Here is a 23,418-nt window from a genome sequence, read left to right as displayed (position 1 = left end):
AGGCCGCCAAAGTGAAATATAATTCTCTATAAATGACCGGTAGCTGCCTTTTCGCATACCATAATGCACCCACCAATGTCAGATGATGCCGAAACTTGCGCAAGAACACACTGAAGTCGAACTCAGGTCGTTACAGGTTTATTTCAGTTATAAGTATTCAAGGTTTTTGTTTTAAATCAGTCATTTTGAGTCGCGTAATTGATAATTCTGACAAATATGGAGTAATAGATTTTTTTTTTTTTTTTTTTTTTTTTGTGTGAAATTCAATTCAGCTTCGTTTAAAAAAGTCACTCTTAAAAAGTCCATATCACTCTTAGAAAAAGGGATATTCTCTTGTATCCCTAAACTTTTACGTTTTCTAAGGTGTACCCCTCATTTTTCACAAAAAATCTTTGACCGATAATAATTCTATGTTACGAGTTCAGAAAACGATATTTTTTTTTTCAAACTAATTATCTCGTCAAGGCCTTGAATTTGGGAAAAAAAATCACATTCGCCTTTTTTGAACTCGTAGCCTATAGTTATGTTTGGTCAAAGCTTTTTTAACGAATAAATTTTGACCGACCATAATTGTCGACTACGAGTTGAGATGTCTATGAATTCTTTTTTTCAAACTGAAGACGTCTTAAAGGGGGTCAATTTGAAATTTATCATATTATGAACTTAAAATCAAGAATTATTGACGGTCAAAGTATTTTTACAAGAAAAAAGAGTTACGGAGTATATCTTAAAAAATGAAAAAAATTTAAAAGTACCTGCAAAAATTCACAAAATCTCATTTGTGACGGCGATATCCGTCACAAGTTTGTGACGAATACCATTTTCTCTTACAAAATACCGATGGGAGGTGAGTGGGGAAGCACATGGAGGGTGCCCCACCTTGTCCCCTCTCCCTTTTTGTGAGAGGTCACAAGCTTGTGACGGAATTAGCCCGTCACAAACAAGACTAGCTGCTACAAAAATTACTAGAAAAATAAGTCTCTACTCTTTACCCAATAAAGTTGGTGCACCTTTTTGTTCCTTCTCATGTACTGAATTGGCACGTGGTATACGACCAAGTCAAAAAAAAATTGATTCACATCATACTCCCTCCATTCAACTTCACTTTACAAGTATTCTATTTCCGTCCATTCAACTCCACTTTACAGGTTTCCTTATTTTGACATGTAAAAGACCTTTTTATCCTTATTGAAAATCTATATTTACAAAAAATGTCATTCATACCCCACACAAATCCACCATAAAACTCACCTTTATATTTTTTTAATATCTTTAACTCCACCATTCCCTTTCCCTACATACTTTTAATAGTTTTTTTAATCCGTTTCTTAATACCCGCGCAAAAAGCATAGTTGCAAAGTGGAGTTGAATGGAGGGAGTATCATACAATATACTTCCTCCATTCAACTCCACTCTACCTATTTCACTTTTGTACACTATTCACAATTGGGTATTCAATTTCGATTTTCTCTCGATACGTAACTGGAAATATATTCACGTGGGATCTTGTTTGATTCGTTTTTACGAGTACATTAAAAATATCTAACTTTTATAATTTTTGCAAATACGTAGCTAACGATATTTAACGCATAAAACACGCGTTGGCAAACGTGAAAAAAGAAAGTGGTAGAGTGGAGTTGAATGGAGGAAGTATAATACTCTCCCCGCTTCAATCATTAATTTATCTTTAATTAAAATTTTTCGTACAAAAAATGGTATACAAATAAACGAGATGAAGGGGTATCTTTACTAGTTGCACTCTTTAGATTGCAAGGGAAGTCTCTCTTTTCTATCAACAATTTGCCTAAGTAAAGTCAGGTGTTCATCAATCTAAATTTCTTACTGTCTTTTTTATAATCTGATATTAATGTGTAGTCACAAATTATTGTTTAACACGACAATATCCGTCTTAAACCTGTGTACTTGTGTAGTTCTTATGTTCTTAGACTTTTACTGTTCTACATCAGTAATATTATGTAGTTAGTCATTTTTATTTAAAGCCTGCGTTCGAACTTGAGACCTTTGGTTATGGTTATCGACAGTGGCGGATCTACTAACATCATTCCGGGGTACGTGGATACTGGAAACAGAATTTTTTGCGTATTTTGTCTAATTTTCAGGCTAAAAAAATAAATTTATAATTTTTTTCAGAATTTAAATATTAATCAGCACCCCGGACAGAATTTTTTCTGGATTCGCTATTGGTTATCGACTACTTACCGTAAAATACAATGGATTATTCCAAGGTTGAAGTAGTAAATGATAGGTTATCTGAATTACCAGACGAAATTCTGATACACATTCTGTCATTTTTACCCACCTATGAGTCTGTAAGAACCGTGTTACTTAGGCCCTTTGGCACCTTATGGACTTTAGTCCCGAGTTTCGATATTTATGACTATCATGTCTACCGCTATTGGGACAATGCTAGTGACGGTAGTGGTGATGATAATGTTAATGCTGGTGACGGTAGTGGTGATGATAATGATGAACGCTCACCAGCAACTCGGGCATTCTTCATCTTTGTACGAAATGTCCTGGTGCGCCATAGTCGCCCCAAGATTACTAGGTTTCGGTTAAATATAAATTGGTCCTACTTATTGTATGAGCACAATGGGAAAGAGGGTGACCTAAGTTATGAACTAGACTCATTGGTAAATTTTGCTCTAAGGAAAGATGTCGAAATTCTTGACATTAATCTCGGTTTAGTGCAACCGGATGACCTGTTTTACAGATTACCTCATACTGAATTTGTCAGTGATTCCATTACTGAACTGAAGCTGGAGTTTCTCGAGATGAGGCTCCAGACCCGCTTTCAGATGGGTTTGTTGCGGGTCCTGAGGCTTATATATGTCGAGATCAGTGATTCTGTGTTTCGCGAAATCATTCTTGGGTGTCCTTTATTAAAGGAATTGGAGATAGATAATTGTCCTTCATTGAATGAGCTGATTATTGATGCTCCTAATGTTGAAAAACTGATACTTGATTCTCGATATTCTTGCCCGATTGTTAATTGTCCGAATTTGAAGTCCTTTTGGTTCACTGGATTTGTTGATTATATTGAAGTTCAAGATCTTTCATCTCTTGTGGATGTTAGATTCAATCTTAAATCTCGAAACGAGGAGTTCAAAGAGTTTGAACAGTTTATCACTGCTTTGAACCCGGCTTTGAGTGCCAAGTTCGTCTCATTTTCGTGTGAATCTGTCACGGTAAGACGTTTTTCCTGCCTTTTGTTACCTCTTTAATTTGAGTTTACTGTGCATCTGTGTAATTGTTCATTCCCCCAGGTGTTGTTTTACTGCATGGAAAAACATCATCCACAAATGTCGATGAATTGGAAACATGTTGAGCTTTGTATGTGGTTGACGGAGAAGCACATCCCTGGACTGTGTCGGATGCTGAGAAATTCACCTCACTTGGAGGAACTTGTGATAGATTTTACAAGCTGGCACTATGATTTTCTTCAGGTACTTCATATCATGTTTTAAAAATTATTATACTACTAAAGCATAATTTTTTCAGTTTTGGACATTCCGTCTCATTTCGTTAACTGTTATCTTGCAGCCAATCGAGTCAGAACTCAATAATTGCAGCATAGACGAAGAAGACTGCTGTTCACGCTCTCTCAAACGCGTAGTCATCTACAATGCCTCAATGTGCTCATACCCTTGTTTGGTTCAGTTAATAAGCAGCCTGTTACAGAATGCTACTGTCCTTGCTGAACTAGTGATTTATTACAAGGCGGCTGACAAATGGCCGTACGAGAGAGTACTATCATCAGAGCAATGGACAGAGTTTTCTAACAACTTGCTAACATTCCCAAGGGCTTCTCGAGATGTAATAGTTTCCCTCTTCAAATCCATTTGAAGTTAAAATTAATGTAGGGTTTTCAGCAGCTGCAGGGTAGTTTTCTTTCTGCATGATTTCAGAGGCGAGTTCTTAGTTTTCTACTAGTAAAGGCGGGTTATTTATCGTCTGGTTTAATCAGAACTGTATGTGTTGGTATTATGTATTCAGCTCAGACCTATTCCTTACACCTTCAGTTCCGAGATCTTTCTTTTGAGGCGTTTGGATAATATTATTTTGAAAGAACAGTTGGGATTATGTATTTGCGTATTTTTACAATTAACCCCAAGATTTTGTTTTAGATCAGTCATTCTGAGTCGCTTAGTTCTGACTCAAATCAACATATAGTATTCCGATATTTTTCCATCATTTAGGCTTTGTTTGGATAGAGGAATTGGCGGGAAAGGGAGGAGAGGTATTTTGAAGGAGACATGGGACTATCACTAGTGACAGGCACAAGTTTCTTGAATAGCCGCACCACGACACTCTACAGCCAGGCTTGCCTATGCCTATTAGCAATGCAGTGGGAAATTCAACTCTCACAGAAGCTTGCCGAGATTCATACGCCCCAGCGTAGTTTGTGAACCGAGTGTCGGTTTTATTTCTCTATGGTGATACTCCTAAGAATTACTGTCAATGCTTGTGTAAGACTTGAGAGTTGAGAGACAATCATCCTCATTTTCCACTGCAATCACAAGGGTTGTAGGCTAGTAACTTAAGTAGTGAAGTAGTTATGGGCTTTTACGAGTTTTTCTCGGGCTTAAGTACTTATGGGCTTTTACGAGGTTTTCTCGGGCTTTTATGTTCATATTACTATCGGGTCAGCCTGGCCTTTTGGGTCGAGTTGGGTACAGGTTAGGACAGATTATTTTGGGTCGAATAATGTATAGGATCGAGTTGGGTTATATCGGGCCCGGTTACTGATCACATTTTATCGCAATTTTTTACCATTAAAATATACTCCCTCCTATTCACTAAGATGTTTCACAATTCTAAAAATGGCAAATTCACTAAGTTCTTCCACTTTCCTTATTAGTCTATTATTTGTGGTTTTTATGACTTGTGACCCCACATTCTCTCTCTTATTTTAAGAAAGTCATGATCAAATATTCTTGGGTTGTAATGCTACCCACCTATTGTAGATGAGTCTCTCTCTTATTTTCATTTTCCTCCATTTTCCACCACAAATCTCCTTCCTCTTAAAAACTCCCCAAAAGATAATGTGGAAGATCATAGTGAATCGGAGGGAGTAGTTTTCAACTTTTATTTGGTTGAGTTACATCATTATTAAACCAAACATATCAAACTAAACCCTAAATTACTTTCATTTTGATCAATATTAAGCTTAATAATTATCGGGCCATCTGCCATCAATCTAATCAAGTCGGGATCATACTTGGCCGGCATCAGGCCAGGCGGGCCGGTTTCGGTTTGCAATATTCTCGGGTTCTATCAAAGAGGGGTTTGCTCGGGTTTGGGTCTAGTGACTCGGTTGCCCGCTCTACTCAAGAGTCAACACTAATTTAAAGAACTTCGTCCTCCATATCCTCTGTCTCGGTCATTTCTTTACGTCTTTTTTAATTGTGTCTCGGTCATTTCTTTTTTTTTGGTGCGAGAGAGGGGCGAAAGCCCCGAAATTAACTAGTAGCTATTACACGGGGGTAGTAACCCCAAAGATGTCCTCCCTAAGGATAGGACGAAGCTCATTAAAAGGAAGATCTAAATGCGTAACTAAAGTACTTGATGTTTCCGTTTTAGTTATGTTAAAATTATTTTCCTTCTGTAGTCCATGTGATTCCAGCGCAAATTATTGCAAGAAATTGCAAATTCAATCCCTAAAGGTTTGTTTTGGCTAATCTTTATACTCTTGTTCAATTGTTCCGTTAAAAGTTGAAAATTCTTCGCTTAATTTAATTTTGATTTCATCAACATTTTAATACTCCGAATTACCATGATTATGCAATTTTTAATATAGTTCTGCTTATATACAGTAATTACCATGATTATGTTAATTTTTAATACTGTATAAAGCCAAGGTTCATGTTAATCATGTACTCCCTCGTCCCATTCGTTTGTTTACCTTTTTTTTAATTCTTTGAGAGAGTATTTTAATCAAAGGTAAACAAATGATTGAGACGGAGCGAGTAGCTATCAAGCATCAAAGCTGTAGCTGTCTATAAAAGCTCAAAGTGACCGAAAATTGGTTTTGGTCGCGGTTGGAAGTATTGGAAGTTAAAATACATCAGGAACTCACAATTAGCAGTACTTGATGAGCTAGGTATACTTCTACTTAACGGAGCAAAAGTGACGGAAAATTGGCTCTGGTCACGGTTGGTAGTTGAGTTGAGTGCTGAGTGGGTAAGAGTTGAAACTCAGCGGTACCAATTAGAAAATAAATCTTGTTTAAAAGTGACGGAAATTTTTTCTGTACTTCACGGTTTTTTTTTTTGGGTTATTTCACGTGATTAATCCATACTAAGGCTCCTCTTCTCATATTAATACAAACTACACTTTAACTGAAAATAACCCGAACTATTATCTCATTTAACTTTTACTACACCCAAGCCAAAATTTACCTGTTATGAACGGTTTCCCATCAGGTCATCCTTGGGTCCACTTTTTTTTTTTCTCCCTGGTTCCTTAACACAATAATGCCTAGAATCTAGAAATTGAAATGATAAATTACAAATCCAAATATTATGTTTGGGAAACACAAAAATTCTCAATTCAAGATTTTGATTATCATAAAAGTGCATATTACAGAACTGTGATTCTTCTTCATCTAAAAATAAATTAAAAATTCAGATATCATTGACAATCATTAGGAACTCAGAGTGATCTTGACTTTAATTGACATATAGTTGCAGACTGAATATGGGAAAGATAGAAATGGAATGCTTGTTCCCAAACAAGCTACTAGCACAAGATCAAAAAGATGAAGTTTGCTGTAAATTTGTTTCAAATACAGTAAGCTTAACCTTCCTTTGCTTATGCTTAATCTTTTTTGGCTTGATTTAGGTTTTATTCTTGCGCTTCTAAGCACCACCACAAAGGCCTAGTTTGCCTTCTGGATGTTGTAGTCGGCTAAGGTGCGCCCGTCTTCAAGCTGCTTTCAAGCGAAGATTAGACGTTGTTGGTCTGGTGGGATGCCTTCTTTGTCTTGGATCTTCGTTTTTACATTGTCGATCGCTTCTGAGGAGTGAGGATTCCAGCTCTAGCGTTATCATTTGCCATGACATATTTCTTATTGATTTAGGGGGAAATTAATTTAGGGAAAGAGATTGGTTTAGACTTTTTGATTGATTTAGGTTTTGAAATGATTTAGGTTTGCAGGGAAAAACATGATTAGGGGGGTATTTGGGAAAATTAATTGTATAGGAGACTGGTAGTATACTAGTATAGGTATCCCTTCCATGAGTTTAGTAAAAGTTAAGTGAGGTGAAAGGTTGGTTTATTCTCAGTTAAAGTGTAGTTTGTATTAATATGAGAAGAGTAGTATTAGTTTGGATTAATCATGTGAAATAACCCTTTTTTGTTTGTATTTTTTTTTTTATCAGGTTTCAGTTCGGCTTAGTTTAAGCAAGTCACTCTTAAAATATAAAAGTCGATACGACTCTTAAAAAATGTACTAACCTGAGGTCACTTTTTAATCTGTTCTGATACCTTGTTGTTTGGAAAGATGCCCTGAGATTCAACATGACAAGCAAGTTTTTTATTCTGTTTTTTGTAGGTTATGCTCTCTCTTCGAGCTCTTTGTTCCCTCTCTTTTTCGGGCAGATTAATCAAATAATATTACACGTTTATACCTGTACTGGTACCTCATTGTTCAAGAAGAAGCCATGAAGTTTCACAGTTTTAAGTGCTGTATTTGTATTTTTAATGGACTATACTGTACTCTTTTGTCGACCGCGTGCTTTTTTAAGATATTATTAAAGTAGTGTTTTGGTTAGCAAATCACTAGTCAGAAATACATTTGCAGTTTAGCACTCAAATCTCCCCTCCACACGCAAAAACACAACTTCTGTTACTTTGAAAAATAATGGCTGGAATCGGGATCACTCTTGCAGGAAGGCTGATTGAAGTGGTGGGGTCTGAGGCCATCAGAGAGATTTGTTCATTATGGGGCTACAAATCTGAGCTTGAAGACCTCAAAGACACCATCACCACAGTCAGGAAAGTGCTCCTTGACGCCGAGTCTAAGAATCAACTCTCCCATGAAGCACAACACTATATTCAAAAGCTCCAGGATGCTGTTTATGACGCTGATGATTTGTTTGATGAGTTTCGTACTCTAGCTGAGCTTAAGCAGCACAACAAGGATGCTAAACTATCTGAAAAGGTACGCAACTTGTTTTCTCCAAAGAAAAATACCATTAGTATGGCCTACTCTATGTCTCGTGAGGTTAAGAAGATTAGGAAGAAATTGGATGGCATTACTACTAATCATGACAAATTTGGGTTTAGTGTTGACTCCCGATTTATCAGGGAGCGGAGGGAGGACACTTGTGCTTATGTGTATTCGGATGAGGTTATTGTCGGGAGAGAGGGCGATCTTAATAAGGTTGTCAATATGCTTTTAGATTCTAGTTCGCAAGACAGAGTGTCCTTCCTTTCTATAGTGGGAGTTGGTGGGTTGGGGAAAACTACGCTTGCCCAACTTGTGTTTAATGATGATAGAGTAACTGCTGAGTTTCCTTTGAGGTTATGGACATGTGTGTCTGACGAAAATGTGGAGGAATTTCAAGTGAAAAAAGTTCTTGCTAAGATTTTAGAATCAGCTTCTGATGACAAACATAATGGTTTAACTATGGATTTGGTACATAGGAAACTACTAGGTATTCTTGGAGGGAAGAAGTACTTAATAGTTCTAGATGATGTATGGAACGAAGATCGTGAGAAGTGGCTTGGTTTAAGAAAATTCTTAATGAGTTGTGGAGGAGGAACGAGGGTTTTGGTAACCACACGTTCTGAAAGGACTGCAATGGTGGTTGATGAGGAACATAAATATGAGCTAAAAGAATTATCTCCTGAAAACTCATGGCGTTTATTTGAGATGACAGCATTTGGGGAAAAAAGGGGTCAAGATGTGAATTCTTCTGAATTAATTAAGCTTGGTCAGAAGATTGTTGAGCAATGCTGTAATGTTCCTCTTGCTATTAAAGTTGTGGGAACACTTTTATATGGCCAGCATGAAAGTCATTGGAGATTGTTTCAAGAATGCGGATTAGCCAAGCTTAAAGACGGAGATAATAAGATTATGTCCGTCCTGAAACTTAGCTATGATAATCTTGAATCTCCATTAAAGACTTGCTTTACCTATTGTGCATTGTTCCCCAAGGATTTCAGAATACAAAAGGAAAAGTTGATTAGGCTTTGGATGGCACAAGGATACATAGTTCCAGGTATTGTTGGTCAGAGCCTGGAAGATGCTGGGGAGGAGTATATTTCAATCTTGCTACGAAGATGTTTCTTTCAAGATGTAGAAAAGAATGATATTGGAGGGGTTAAATCATTTAAAATCCATGACTTGATTCACGATGTTGCTCAAAAGGTAGCAGGAAAGGGTGTTGTGGTAGTAAGTACTATCCAGGGCAATTTAGGAGATGAAGCTCATCACTTATTTCACATAGGAAGTAAATTTTTAGGAAGTATTTTCTCGAAGTGTAGGATCCGCTCATATGTTCGAGATGGGTATGAGATCAATTTTCCGGTAGCTAAACTGGTAGAAAATTGGAAGTTTCTTAGAACATTAGATTTGCATGACCTAGACATTCTGACTTTACCAAATTCAATTGGTAAACTATTGCACTTAAGGTATCTTGATCTGTCTGACAATAAGCGTCTAGTGGTGCTTCCTGATTCAGTTACAGAACTGTATAATTTGCAAACCTTAGATCTAAAGAGGTGCGAAGGGTTGAAAGAGTTGCCAAAGGATTTAGCCAAATTGGCAAATCTTAGGCACTTAGATGTGTATTGTTGTCATAAGTTGAGGCGCATGCCTTTAGGTCTAGACAAATTGAGTTGCCTATGTGCTCTTACCATTTTTATGGTGGACAACGAAAGTTCCATTGGGGAGCTTGAAAATCTACTAGCATTGAAGAACCTAAGAGGTAGCTTTTATATTAAAATCACTCATGACTTCAGGGGTACCGTGGAATGCAGGGGAGGATATTTGAGAAGCATGAATCATCTTGAGGCACTAGAGATAGATATGGAAGGTGGTGGAAACCATGAAACTTTGCTGGAAAAACTCGAGCCACCTCCTTCTTTAAAGCGTCTCCGTTTGTCTGATTACAATGGAGCTACATTTCCGTCAAGTTGGTGGGGAGCGAGAAAAGTAAATAATTGGGCCACTTTTCTACCCAATCTTGTTCACTTTTACCTTTACAATTCTTGCAACTTGTTGTGTTTGCCGTCGTTGAGCAAACTACCCCATCTCAAGTCACTTCTACTTGATTCTTTGGAAAAATTGGAGTACATAGAGGATTCAACCTATACTTGCTGTAATAGAGAAGTGTTTTTTCCTTCCCTCGAGAAACTTGGAATTTCATCTCTGAGGGAGTTGAGAGGATGGTGGAAAGGGGAAGATATAGACTGTAACAATTGTTCACAGGCCTGCTTTTCCAGACTCTCCGAGTTGTCGATCTATGAGTGTAAAAAACTGACATCATTTCCTGCTTCTGTAAGCCTAGAAAAGCTGACATTGTATGATGCAAACAAAGAATTATGGATTGCAAGTTTGGGTCAGAACGATTTTATCAAACTAAGGGAGGTGGAAATAGACAACCTTGATTACCTTACAGTATTGACCACGGAAGGTCTAACTAGCATTTGTATATTTGCAAATGATGAGATAGAGAGTTTGTCAAAACTTGAGGAGACATTCAAGGGATGTCCTTCCCTACGGAGCCTGGCAGTTACGTATTGTAATAGGTTAAGGTCTCTTAAAGTAGGATGGGAGCATCTCACAGCTTTGGATTCACTACGATTAGTGAATCTCCCTAGTTTGACTTTCATGGAATCAGAAAAAGAAAAAGAAGATGGTGATGATGATGATAATGAGGATGATGATGATGATGATGATGTTGGGATGCCATGGAGATCCATTGGGGAAAGACTCCGATCCCTGGAATTATTATTGTTGAACATGGTGACCATCCCTAAGGGAATCAGACATTTGATTTCCCTTGAGAACTTAGCAATTGACTGGTGCGAGAATCTGGAAGCCCTCCCAAAATGGATAAGTAGCTTGGTTTTTCTTCGATTTCTTTGCATAACTGGCTGCCCAAAGCTCCGTTTAGAACCGAGTATTCTGCAGGATCTCCCCTCCTTGCAGTTGTTGAAAGTGAGGGATTGTCCGCTTATAACTGAAAGATTTCAAGATCCGGATGGGGAGGACTGGGCCCAGCTCCGACATATACCCTCTGTTGACATCCGTGCAAATTAAGTCATTAGATGCACTGATAAGTTTGCCAAGCACATCTGATTTATGCAGCTCATGTGAAGGTTCTTTTCTATACTTTCCGAAAATGTAATCAATTAGGGCTAGGTTTTTCTTTTAAATCCGTCATTTTGAGTCGCTTAATTTTGACTCATGTTTTTTTTTTTTTCCCGGATTTCAGTTCGGCTCAGTTTAAGCAAGTCACTCTTGAAATATAGAAGTCGATAAGAGACTTAAACGATGACTTTAAAATAGGTAATCAAGTTGGTGCAACTTTTTGTTCCTTGTCAAGTACTGAAGTAACATGTGGTACGACTAAGTCAAAAAAATATGATTCACATCAATCTAAATTCTTACTGTGTTACTAGTGTGTAGTCACAAATTCTTGTTTAAGACGACAATATCCGTATGAAACTTGTGTAGTTCTTTTGTTCTTACACTTCTACTGTTCTATATCAGTAATATTATGTAGTCAGTCATTTTGGTTACAAGGGTGACAAAACCTTACCACTTCTTAAATCGAACTTGAGATCTTTGGCTATCGACTTATTGTAAAATACTATGGATTGAAAGGTTGAAGTAGTAAATGATAGGGCTATCTGTATTACCAGCCCCAATTCTCATACACATCCTGTCATTTCTACCAACCCTTGATTCTATCTGAACTATGTTACTTAAGTCCTTTGGCACCCTGTGGACTTTACTCCCGAGTCGCGATTTTGATGACTCTGAGTTTTGACATATGGTACATTTGTCATGACAGTGTTAATGCCGCCGGTGGTGGTGGTGGAGATAATGATGAATGCTCATCAGTGAATTGGGCATTCTTCATTTTCATACGAACTGTTCTGGTGCGCCATTTGCATTTTCACAGACAACCCAGGTTCGATTCCTGATATTGTGGTGGTGACTGGTGGTGGTGGAGATAATGATGAATGCTCATCAGTGAATTGGGCATGGAGTCGAACTCGAGTCACTGGTGACAATAAATGGATCAATTACCACCAAGACACCAACAGCTTTATGTCATGATATCTCGCTAATATTTATATGTAACAACCTCACAGACTACTATTGGGCCCTCTTAAACTGGGGGCCTTGTTCGACCGCGCGGATTGTATACCCATTCAGCCGGCCCTGAGTATTTCTAGCTGTGTTTATCGCCTTTTGTCCTTATGAATAGTACTCCTTGGTTCTTCACCTCACTAGCTATTAATTTTGCAGCGATTGTTTTTATCTCCGCCTTATGGCTATTATGCCCGTAAACTCTCGTCTGTTAAGTTGCCTTCGAAATCCGAGGAGGAGGAGGAGTAGGGCAACTCTCTTGCTTGCTAAATGTTGAGCGGAAGTGCAACCCACCTCTTTGGTCTTCTTAGGACCCAATTAATTGTAGTGGTGGTTTGCTTAAGTTCTGGTGCTGATTTTTCTCTCTAAAGCAAGTATTCTCTCCGTTCCCGCCATTTGTTTACCAACTTATCTTTCGGGGGACGAGATAATAGAAGAAGATTTGTTAAATTTCTATAATGGTTTAATCTCTGATCACCCATTTTATCCTTTTTTTCCTGGACCTTGAAAATGATGCAGATGATTCTGTAATACGATTAAGACTATGAATGAATAACCGACTCGTCAAGCCTTCATAATCGGCCCGATTAAAGTTAAATTTAAGCCTCGAACTCGATCAAACCAAGCTCAAGCCGAGTTCATCAAATTCAAGCCTGATTAAAGTTTACCTTTGATTTTGGCACAAAGGTGAAGGAGAGAGGATATGACCATTTAGGCCTGCTTTTTTTTGATGAAACTTATCGATCTCGAATCGAATCCTTATAGGATCTCGAATCGAACTTAACTTAACTTATAGGATCTCGAATCGAGCTTATTGCATCCGAATCAATCAACTTATAGGATCTGAATCGAATCAACTTATAGGATCTCAATCAATCAACTTATAGGATCTCGAATCGAATCAACTTATAGGATCTCGAATCAATCGAATCGAACTTAAATTAAGTGAGGTATAGGATCCGAATCAACTTATAGGATCGAATCGAATCAATCAACTTATAGGATCTCGAATCAATCGAATCGAACTTATAGGATCTCGAATCGAATCGAATCGAATCGAATCGAACTTATAGGATCTCGAATCAATCGAATCGAACTTATAGAATCGAATCAACTTATAGGATCTCGAATCAATCAATTGAACTTATAGGATCTAAAGTAAACTTATATTAAATGACTTTAAGTCCAAAAGAACAGGGCCTTATAGGTATTGTTATCAAGAGATAAGTGGACAATCAAAGCGTCTTGCTTGTGACGGGTACATTTCGTCACAAGCTGAAGACGGGGTAAAATGTGACCCATTTAAGACGAAAATGTAACCATTTTACCTAAAAAGTTACCAGAACAATTTCCTAAGCTATAATAATTTGTCATTAAAATGGTCACATTTTGTCGTTAAAATGACGATATTTAGCCCGTTTTCAGCTTGTGACGAAAAGTGTCCGTCTTCAATGAGAATAGTAAACAATAAATGAGACATCCAAAAGTGAAATAGAGGTAAACAAATAACCGTGACGAAAGAGTAACATTTTTAACTATATGTGCTTTTTTTTAATAAGAAAAGAAATTCTTTTTTTAATCATATGTAAAGACGAGTAAATGAAAAAAACATAATGACAACCGAGCTCAATTCAAGCTCGAGCCAAGTCCCACCTTGCACTTAAAATTCCGAGACGATCGCTAGCATCGGCTCAGATTGGCTCGTTTATGCCCCTAAACCCTAATCGGCTCAGATTGGCTCGTTTATGCCCCTAAACCCTAATCGGCTCAGATTGGAATCGGGTCATAGACAAACTCCGGCCTCCGTATATAGAAAAACAGATTCTTTAATTTACAAATTTTACCAGTTTACAAATTGGGAAATCGGAATTACAAGAAGAGTAATTAACGATGATTGGATATGATTCCAGCTCAAATTGTTACGAGAATTTGCGAATTTCAATTCCTCATTCATAATCAACAGGTGTTTGATTTCGCTCATCTTTGACTCTTTTTTTCAATTCTTCTGTTAATTAATTGTTAATTCATGTTGATTGATTTTATTACTAATTATTTATCGTTATATATTCTTAATGTTGTTAATTGTCCCCATTTTCACAAATTATAGAATAAGATCGACTTCTTTTCTTTCTATATTTTAATGTGATTTAATGTTAAGACGGTCTTAGACAAGATAAACTCGCTATCTAATTGTTCGATACCTTTGAAGTTAAATACTCACTCCGTCTTCCGTCTCATTCATTTTAAACAAATGATTGATAGGAGCTACTGTATTAAATTAAACTCCAGAGGAATAATTTGTAGTATTCTTGGTTTTTTTTTTTTTTTTTTTTTTTTGAAGTTTTCTATGTGTAAAATACTTCAGAAACGCGTTAGTGACAGATTGATTCAATTGGAAGGGTCGGAGACGGGTGCATACCCAAGTGTCGGACTTGGTTATTTTACGAAAAATTGAAAAGTTTTTGGTCTAAAATGAATGGCAGATGGTCAGACAAGAGAAAAAGGATTGTACATCAGATGTACTACATCATATTTAATGATTTTTTGAGTTTTTATGTATTTTTTTTAAGTACTATAGAGTTTATAAATTACATTTTTTTTTTATGATGTCAAAAATCAAAATTTTTGAGCTTATATGTAATTTTTTTGAGTTATAACGTAACTTTTTGATATTACACAAATTCTCATTGAAGACATGACATATCCGTCACAAGCTGAAGACGGATACCATTTTACCTCACAATGTACCCACTTTTTCTCTCTCTGCAACACTATTCATGTGGTCCCCTTTCTCCACTAACCCATTTTGTTACCATTTTATCTCACAAAATATCCGTCACAAATGGTAACCCGTCACAAGGGAGACCAATTGTTGATATTAAAGTTTAAGTAATAAACTCAAAAACTTTATAATAAAATTCAAAAATTTTAGATTAAAACTCAAAAACTTTATCTTAATGCTCAAAAACTATACCTGATGTACTACATCAGATGTATAATCCACTTACTGGGTCAGACAATGGCAACTGAATAACAGATTTCCGCACCTCAAATTTTTTGTAATCTTGTTCCTCTTAAGAAAAAAAAAACTTTTAAATTTATAACCACGATAAGTTATCCAAAGAATATAAGTAAAGGGCTAGATTACCACTTTCGCGGATATATTTGTTTCGACCTATGTTTTACCAAAGACTCTCAATAGTGTTTCTTACCAGTGTAGTAAATTAAAAATATATGCAGGAAAAGTGGAAAGAAAAGAAAAATGAAACATGAGGTCCTGATTAGTGCTACATGCTTTTCGTAGATCCTCAACAAGTCAACAATAACCAACTAAAACTAAAGTATCAATTAATTATCTGCTACTGAAGGTATAAATTCAATCAATGATTCAATAATTCAATAATGTCTGAATGTCTAGATGCTTAGGAAGATGCCCGCAGTTTTGGAAGTGCCGTATCTGTATTTTATACCTATTTGTTTAAGACGGACATATCTGTTTTATACCTAAAACGGTTCAAATAAGATAGATGAGGCAAAAGCAGAATGCCTTGAAACTAGCATAAAGTTTGTGCCAGCTATGCAAATGAAGCGCTATTTGACCAGTTATAATCTTAGAACGGATATGCCTGTCATAATGAAAACCAGCTTGGATAGTCTCGTGCATTTTTAATTCTTCATATCTTAACCTGCCATTATTTAAGATGTCATTTGGGTAAAGATTGAGATATCAATTCATTACTCTGAAATACATTAGTACTCCAATCTCCTCCTGCACACAATTACAACCTTCATTACTTTGAATAACAATGGCTGAAATCACAGAAAAACTGATTGAAATGGTGGGGTCTGAGGCCATAAGACAGATTCGCTCACTAAGGGGCTATGAATCTGAGCTTGATCACCTCAAAGAGACCATCGGCACCATCAGGAGAGTCCTCCTTGACGCCGAGTCTAAGGGGCAACTCTCTCATGAAGCGCAACACTATATTAAAAAGCTCCAGGATGCTGTTTATGATGCTGATGATTTGTTTGATGAGGTTCGTACTAGAGCTGAACTTAAGCAGCACAACAAGGATGCTAAACTCTTTGAAAAGGTATGCAACTTGTTTTCGTCTACGATAAATACCCCTAGTGTCGTGATTTCTATGTACAGAGAAGTTAAGAAAATTAGGAAAAAACTTGATGGTATGGCTAGTAATCATAAAAGGTTTGGGTTTAGATTTGACTCCCTACCTATTAGGGAGAGAAGGGAGGACACTTGTTCTTATGTGTATTCGGATGAGGTTATTATCGGGCGAGAAGACGATCTTAATAAGGTTATCCATATGCTTTTAGATTCTAGTTCGCAAGATGAAATGTCTTTCCTCTCTATAGTGGGAATTGGTGGGTTGGGGAAAAGTACGCTTGCCCAACTTGTGTTTAATGATGATAGAGTTACAGCTGCATTTCCCTTGAGGTTATGGACATGTGTGTCTGATGAAAATGCAGAGGAATTTAAAGTGAAAAAAATTCTTGCTAAGATTTTAGAATCAGCTTCTGATAACAAACATGATGGTTTAACGATGGATCTGGTACATAGGAAACTTCTAGGTTATCTTGGAGGGAAGAAGTACTTAATAGTTCTAGACGATGTATGGAATGAAGATCTTGAGAAGTGGCTTAGTTTAAAAAAATTCTTAATGAGTGGTGGAGGAGGAAGTAGGGTTTTGGTAACCACACGTTCTCAAAGGACTGCAATGGTGGTTGATGAGAAACACAAATATGAGCTAACAGGATTGTCTCCTGAAAATTCATGGCGTTTATTTGAGATGACGGCATTTGGGGAAAAAGATAGACAAGATGTGAATTATGCCGAATTAATTACACTTGGCAAGAAGATTGTTGAACAATGCTCTAATGTTCCTCTCGCTATCAGAGTTGTGGGAACTCTTTTATATGGTCAGGATGAAAGTAAATGGAGATTATTTCAGGAATGCGGATTAGCCAAGCTTAAAGATGGAGATAATAAGATTATGTCCATACTGAAACTTAGCTATGATAACCTTGAATCGCCATTGAAGACTTGCTTTACCTATTGCGCATTGTTCCCCAAGGATTTCAGAATAAACAAGGAGAAGTTGATTAGGCTTTGGATGGCACAGGGATACATAGTTCCGTTGGATGTGGGTCAGAGCCTCGAAGATGCTGGTGAGGAATATATTTCAATCTTGCTACGAAGATGTTTTTTCCAAGATGTAGAAATGAATAAACTTGGAGGGGTTAAATCATTTAAAATCCATGATTTGATTCACGATGTTGCTCAAAAGGTAGCAGGAAAGGGTGTTGTGGCAGTAAGTTCTATCCAAACCAATTTCGGGGATGAAGTTCATCACTTATTTCACATAGGAAGTAAATGTAAAGAAAGTGTTTTCTTGAAGTGTAAGATCCGCTCTTATGTTCGAGATGGGTTTGATATCAACTTTCAGGTAGCTGAACTGGTAAAAAATTGGAAGTTTCTTAGGACATTAGATTTGCATGACCTAGACATCCAGAATTTACCAAATTCAATTGGTAAACTATCGCATTTAAGGTATCTTGATCTATCTTACAATAAGCGTCTACTGGTGCTTCCTGATTCAATTACAAAACTGTATAACCTGCAAACCTTAAATCTAAAGAGGTGCGAAGGTTTGCAAGAGTTGCCAAAGGGTTTCGCCAAATTGGTAAATCTGAGGCACTTGGATATATCTTCCTGTTATGACTTGAAACACATGCCTTCAGGTCTTGACAAACTGAGTTGCCTATGTTTTCTTACCTGGTTTGTTGTGAGTGGAGAAAGTTCCATTGGGGAGCTAGAAAATCTACTAGCATTGAAGAATCTAAGAGGAAGCTTTGAAATTATAATCGATCATAAATTCATGGGTAGCGTGGAAGTTAGGGGAGGATATTTGAGAAGTATGAACCATCTCGAGGCATTAGAGATATGGATGCAAGCTAATGGAAATCATGAAACTTTGCTAGAAAAACTCGAGCCACCTCCTTCTTTAAAGAGACTCAATTTGTCAGTTTACAAAGGAGCTACACTTCCATTTAGTTGGCGTGGAGCTGGAAAAGTAGGTAATTGGGCCACCTTTCTTCCGAATCTTGTCCATATTGATCTTTTCAGTTATCCCAACTTGTTGAATTTGCCGTCATTGAGCAAACTACTACATCTCAAGTCTCTCTCACTAGCCTTTTTGGATAAATTGGAATACATGGAGGATTCAACCCGTAATGGCAGTAGTAGAGAAGTGTTTTTTCCTTCCCTAGAGGAACTTAAAGTTTCATTTATGAGTGAGTTGAGAGGATGGTGGAGAGGGGAAGATATAGACTGCAACAATCATTTACAGCCTTGCTTTTCCCGGCTCTCCAAGCTGGACATTAGTATGTGTAGAAAACTGACATCATTTCCTGCTTGTGTAAGCCTAGAAAAGCTGAAATTGTATGCTGTGAACAAAGAATTATGGTTCACGAGTTTGGGTCAGGGGAACGATTCAGTCAAATTAAGGGAGGTGGAAGTAGACAACCTTGATTACCTGAAAGTGTTGACAATGGAAGGTCTAACTAGCGTTCTTATATCTGGAAATGGTGACATAGAGAGTATGTCACAACTTGCAGAGACATTCAAAGGCTGTCGTTACCTGCGGAGCCTTACAGTTCAGGGGTGTATTAAGTTGAGGTCTCTTGAAGGAGTAGGGTGGGAGCATCTAACAGCATTGGATTCACTCCGATTACAGTTTCTCCCCAAGTTGACATTCTCTGTCTCAACAAAAGAAGAAGATGGTGACTACAGCGATGATGATGATGATGAAATGCCATGGAGATCCATTGGGGGAAGACTCCGGTCCCTGGAATTATTAGAGTTGACGATGCAAACCATCCCTAAAGGAATCAGACATTTAACTTCCCTTGAAAACTTAACAATTGACCAGTTATGGCATCTTACATCCCTCCCCGAAGAGATAAGTAGCTTGTCTTCTCTTCGATCCCTGCGCATTATATGCTGTGAGAAACTGCAATTAAATGTAGGCTTATTGCGGGACCTTACCTTGTTGCAGCTGTTGGAGGTGAGGTGTTGTCCGTTTGTAACTGAAAGATTTCAAAATCCAGATGGGGAGGACTGGTCCAAGCTCCGACATATACCCTCCGTTGACATCCGACCTAGTGAATCCTAATAAGATTTCCTCATGGCATTCTGCTTTCCCATTGCAGTTTGAAGAGTTTTTTTCCCCTTTTTTCTTGCTTATTTTTCCCCTTTCTGGGTTTATATTTAAACATTTAATATTGTCTCTGCAATTGTTTAATCAACTGATAATTGTTCCTCTTTTGCAACCTGCTTTTTCTTTATTATAATGCTTGGTTTTGCAACTTGATTAATCATGTGCTTAAGTTGTTTAATCAACTTGATTATTCTTCTTTTAATAGTTTTGGTATTGTCCGATTTGGTTAAATATTGTATTTTTAACTATAAAGATTGTATTTAATAAAAAAAAAATGAATGACATATTATTAACCTTGCTCAAAAGGAAATGGTGACAATAGAATTCGGATGAAGTATTGTTGGATGCCCGGAACACAAATGGAGACAATATAGTTGGGATAACGGGAGAGTATTAGGCTCTGTTTGGCATGACACTTCAGGTAGCTTATTTGACCAAAGTAGCTCATTTGACCAAAATTTCAACTACCTGAATTTTGTGTAAATGTTTGGCAAGTAGCTTATTTGTCCAAATAAGCTACCTGAAATGAAATGCTACCTAGAGTAGCATTTGAGATTTCAGGTGCCTGAAATAAGTTATTTTCCGTGTTTTACCCTTCAATCTATAATATTAAATAATTATTATATCCTTTTACGTCATTTTACCAAAAATCAGCTACCTTTTCAGCTAGTTTGCCAAACATTTTTTATATAATCGATTCCTTTTCAAATCCTAATTTTCGATTCCTTATCACCTTCCTTTTCGTGTTTCGATTAGCTTTTTCGTTTTTCAGTCGCTTTTTCGTGTTTCGATTCCTTTTTCAAATTAGTTTTACCAAACACAGTACTCGATTTATTGATTTGCTTACCTTTTGTAATCTTTGTGAGAGTATTTTAATCAAAGTTAAACAAATAATTGGGGCAGAGGAAGTAGTAGACTAGTAGTCTTAGTTTGTTTTTGTGTCACAGGTCTTCAACGGATCTTTCATGATTCCAACTAAAATTGCATTATGGTAGGTAAATTCCTTAAATTTCTTCCTCGCAGATTATTATATTTAAATGCTCTTTCTTCGATCAGTTTGTGCATTTTTCTAACTCTAAAGTAGCTAGTGTCGCGTGAACACTTAGTCTCCTATGAGGGTGTCTCACATGTAAAAATTGTGAGACATATATGATTGATAACGGACCGAAGTCGACTTCAGGTCGTTATGGGTTTATTTCAGTTATAAGTATCAAGGTTTTTGTTAAATCGGTCATTTTGAGTCTCAAAGGCGACAAAGCCTTATAATATCAGACTACACATAAACAGTTTTGTTTTAAAAATAGGTCTACAGACATTTTAAAAGCAAAAAATTCAATCAAGTTGGTGCAACTTTTTGTTCCTTGTCGAGTACTGAATTAGCATGTGGTATGACCAAGTCAAAAAATATGATTCACATCATATACTATATAATATCCTTACTACAAATCTTTTGATTGCAAGGGAAGTCTATCTTTTCTTTCAACAACTTGCCCAAGTGAAGTCAGGTTTTCATCAATCTAACTTCCTACTGTTTTTGTATCATCTGATATTAGTGTGTAGTCACAAATTCTTGTTTAAGACGACAATATCCGTCTTCATTAGTGTAAGTCTTTTGTTTTTACACTTCTACTGTTATACATTAGTATATTGTAGTCAGTCATTTTTCTTAAAGCCTGAGTTCGAACTGGATAGGTGGTGTCCGAAAAGGGCAACAAAGTCCTTTGGTTATCGACTTATCGAACTAGTCGATATTATAGATTGATAATATTGGTAAAATACTATGGATTCTAATGTTGAAGTAGTAAATGATAGGCTATCTGTTTTACCCGACCCAATTCTCGTACACATCCTGTCATTTCTACCCACCCTTGATTCTGTTAGAACAATGCTACTTAAGCGCTTTGGCACCCTCTGGACTTTACTCCCAAACCTCGATTTCGATGACTCGACTTTCGACATATGGTACAACTTATGTCCTGACAATGTTGATGCCGGTGATGGTGGTGGTGATGATAATGATGAATACTCATCAGTGAATTGGGCATTCTTCATTTTCGTACGAAATGTCTTGGTACGCCACAGGCGCCCCAAGATAACCCGGTTTCGGGTCAGTATCGGTGGGAGTTACTATTCTGACATAGAAGAGGCTAAGCTAAGTCATGAGCTAGACTCGTGGATAGATTTTGCTCTAAGGAAAGATGTCGAAATTCTTGAGTTTAATGTTGGTATGGTGGAACCTGATGAACTGTTGTACAAATTACCTTATACTGAATTTGTCAATGATTCAATTACTGAACTGAAACTGGAGTTTCTTGAGATTAAGCCCCAGACCCGCCTTCAAATGAGTTTGCTACAAGTCCTGAGGCTGATACGGGTCGAGATCAGTGGTTATGTGTTACATAATATCACTCAAGGGTGTCCTGTATTGAAGGAATTGGAGATTTATAATTGTTCAGTATTGGAGGAGGTGAGGATTGATGCTTCTAATGTTGAAAAACTGATCCTTGATACTTCTGAACATTACGATGTTGGGCCGATTGTTAATTGTCCACATTTGAGGTCTTTTTGGTTCACTGGATTTGTTAATTGTATTGAAGTTCAAGATCTTTCATCTCTTGTCGATGTTAAATTTAATCTAAGATCTCAAAATCTGGAGTTCAAAGAGTTTGAACAGTTTATGGCTGCTTTGAAGCCGGTTTTAACTGCCAAGTTTGTCTCATTTTCGTGTGAATTTGTCACGGTAAGACGTTTCTCCTGCCTTTTATTACCTCTTTAATTTGAGTCTACTACAGTACAGCAGTAAACAGTAGTGTGTATAATTCTGTATTTATGTGCTTGTTAATTACCAGGTGTTCTTTTACTGCATGGAAAAGCATCTTCCACAAATATCTTTGAATTGGGAGCGTGTTGAGCTTAGTATGTGGTTGACGGAAAAGCACATCCCTGGACTATGTCGCATGTTGAAAAATTCACCGTACTTGGAGGAACTTGTGATAGATGTTACAAGCTGGCACAGAGATTTTCTTCAGGTACTTCATATCATGTTTTAAACATTATACACCAAAAGCATATATTTTTCAGTGTTGGACATTCCGTCTCATTTTGTTAACTGTGATTCTGCAGCCAATTGAGTTAATACTCGATAATTTTACCATGGATGAAGAAGACTGTTGTTCACGCTCTCTCAAACGCGTAGTCATCTACAACACCTCTATGTGCTCGTACCCTTGTTTGGTTCATTTGATAAGCAGCCTGTTACAGAATGCTACTGTCCTTGCTGAATTAGTGATTTATTACAAGGCGGACGATAAATTGTTGTACGAGAGCTTATTGTCATCAGAACAATGGACCGAGTTTTCTAACAACTTGCTAACATTCCCAAGGTCCTCTCAACATGTGATTGTTTCCCTCTGTAAAGAGGTTTGAACTCAAAATTATTGATGGTTTTCGGCAGCTGTAAAATAATAAGTACGGACTTTTTTTTCGTCTCAATGTAACTGAGATTTATTTTTCCTTAAAGAATGTAATGGATCTTTTGTTATCTGCCTGAAAATCCTTGCCTAAGAAAAATTACTATTCTAGATCATACATTGATGGAATTGAGATGATACAATGGACTAATGGAGAATGAATTTGAGAATCTCTAACTCTTAACCAAGTTAGATCTGATGAGGAATTGAGGCTAAGGCCTTTTCTTTCCGGCTTAATTTCAGCTCATTTTAGTTCAGCTCAGCTAAGCTCTACTCGGTTTAGTTCAGCTTATCTCTTCACCAATGAACTCTAGATTCAACTTCATTCAATTAAGTTTAGTTCAGGCCGTTTCAGCCG

At 37.1% G+C, this 23,418-nt stretch overlaps 4 protein-coding genes across 6 annotated transcripts; all 4 read left to right on the top strand.

Annotated features, from left to right (window-relative positions):
* The first annotated feature begins 1,711 nt into the window (after positions 1-1,711).
* Positions 1,712-4,147, top strand: LOC141612619 (F-box/LRR-repeat protein At3g58900-like). Its single transcript, XM_074431433.1, has 3 exons — positions 1,712-3,209; positions 3,288-3,467; positions 3,565-4,147. Exons 1-3 carry the CDS (start codon positions 2,232-2,234, stop codon positions 3,865-3,867), a joined length of 1,461 nt encoding a protein of 486 aa, XP_074287534.1. The 5' UTR covers positions 1,712-2,231; the 3' UTR covers positions 3,868-4,147.
* Positions 4,148-6,724: 2,577 nt separating this feature from the next.
* LOC141610583 (disease resistance protein RGA2-like) lies at positions 6,725-11,570 on the top strand. Of its 2 annotated transcripts, XR_012528356.1 has the most exons (3): positions 6,725-6,813; positions 7,577-11,352; positions 11,469-11,570. XR_012528356.1 is itself a non-coding variant. In XM_074428746.1 (2 exons), the coding sequence occupies exon 2, from the start codon at positions 7,886-7,888 to the stop codon at positions 11,291-11,293; it is 3,408 nt and encodes a 1,135-aa protein (XP_074284847.1). In that variant the 5' UTR covers positions 6,725-6,813; positions 7,577-7,885; the 3' UTR covers positions 11,294-11,570. The 2 variants fall into 2 exon arrangements, 1 of the variants encoding a protein (XP_074284847.1); XM_074428746.1 differs by having other exon boundaries at positions 7,577-11,570.
* On the top strand, positions 8,099-23,240 carry LOC141610585 (putative F-box protein At1g49610). Of its 2 annotated transcripts, none has more exons than XM_074428749.1 (4): positions 8,099-8,185; positions 20,538-22,330; positions 22,440-22,619; positions 22,714-23,240. In XM_074428749.1, the coding sequence occupies exons 2-4, from the start codon at positions 21,371-21,373 to the stop codon at positions 23,014-23,016; spliced, it is 1,443 nt and encodes a 480-aa protein (XP_074284850.1). In that variant the 5' UTR covers positions 8,099-8,185; positions 20,538-21,370; the 3' UTR covers positions 23,017-23,240. The 2 variants fall into 2 exon arrangements, with proteins under 2 accessions (XP_074284850.1, XP_074284849.1); XM_074428748.1 differs by lacking the exon at positions 8,099-8,185 and adding an exon at positions 11,469-11,542.
* Positions 13,984-19,792, top strand: LOC141610584 (putative disease resistance protein RGA1). Its single transcript, XM_074428747.1, has 2 exons — positions 13,984-14,315; positions 16,175-19,792. The coding sequence occupies exon 2, from the start codon at positions 16,189-16,191 to the stop codon at positions 19,543-19,545; it is 3,357 nt and encodes a 1,118-aa protein (XP_074284848.1). The 5' UTR covers positions 13,984-14,315; positions 16,175-16,188; the 3' UTR covers positions 19,546-19,792.
* Positions 23,241-23,418: the final 178 nt, after the last annotated feature.

Source organism: Silene latifolia, chromosome 11, assembly GCF_048544455.1.
Source record: "Silene latifolia isolate original U9 population chromosome 11, ASM4854445v1, whole genome shotgun sequence".
Lineage (NCBI taxonomy): Eukaryota > Viridiplantae > Streptophyta > Magnoliopsida > Caryophyllales > Caryophyllaceae > Silene > Silene latifolia.
The sequence above is the reverse complement of the archived record's forward strand: the minus strand, read 5'-3'. Positions and strand labels throughout refer to the sequence as shown.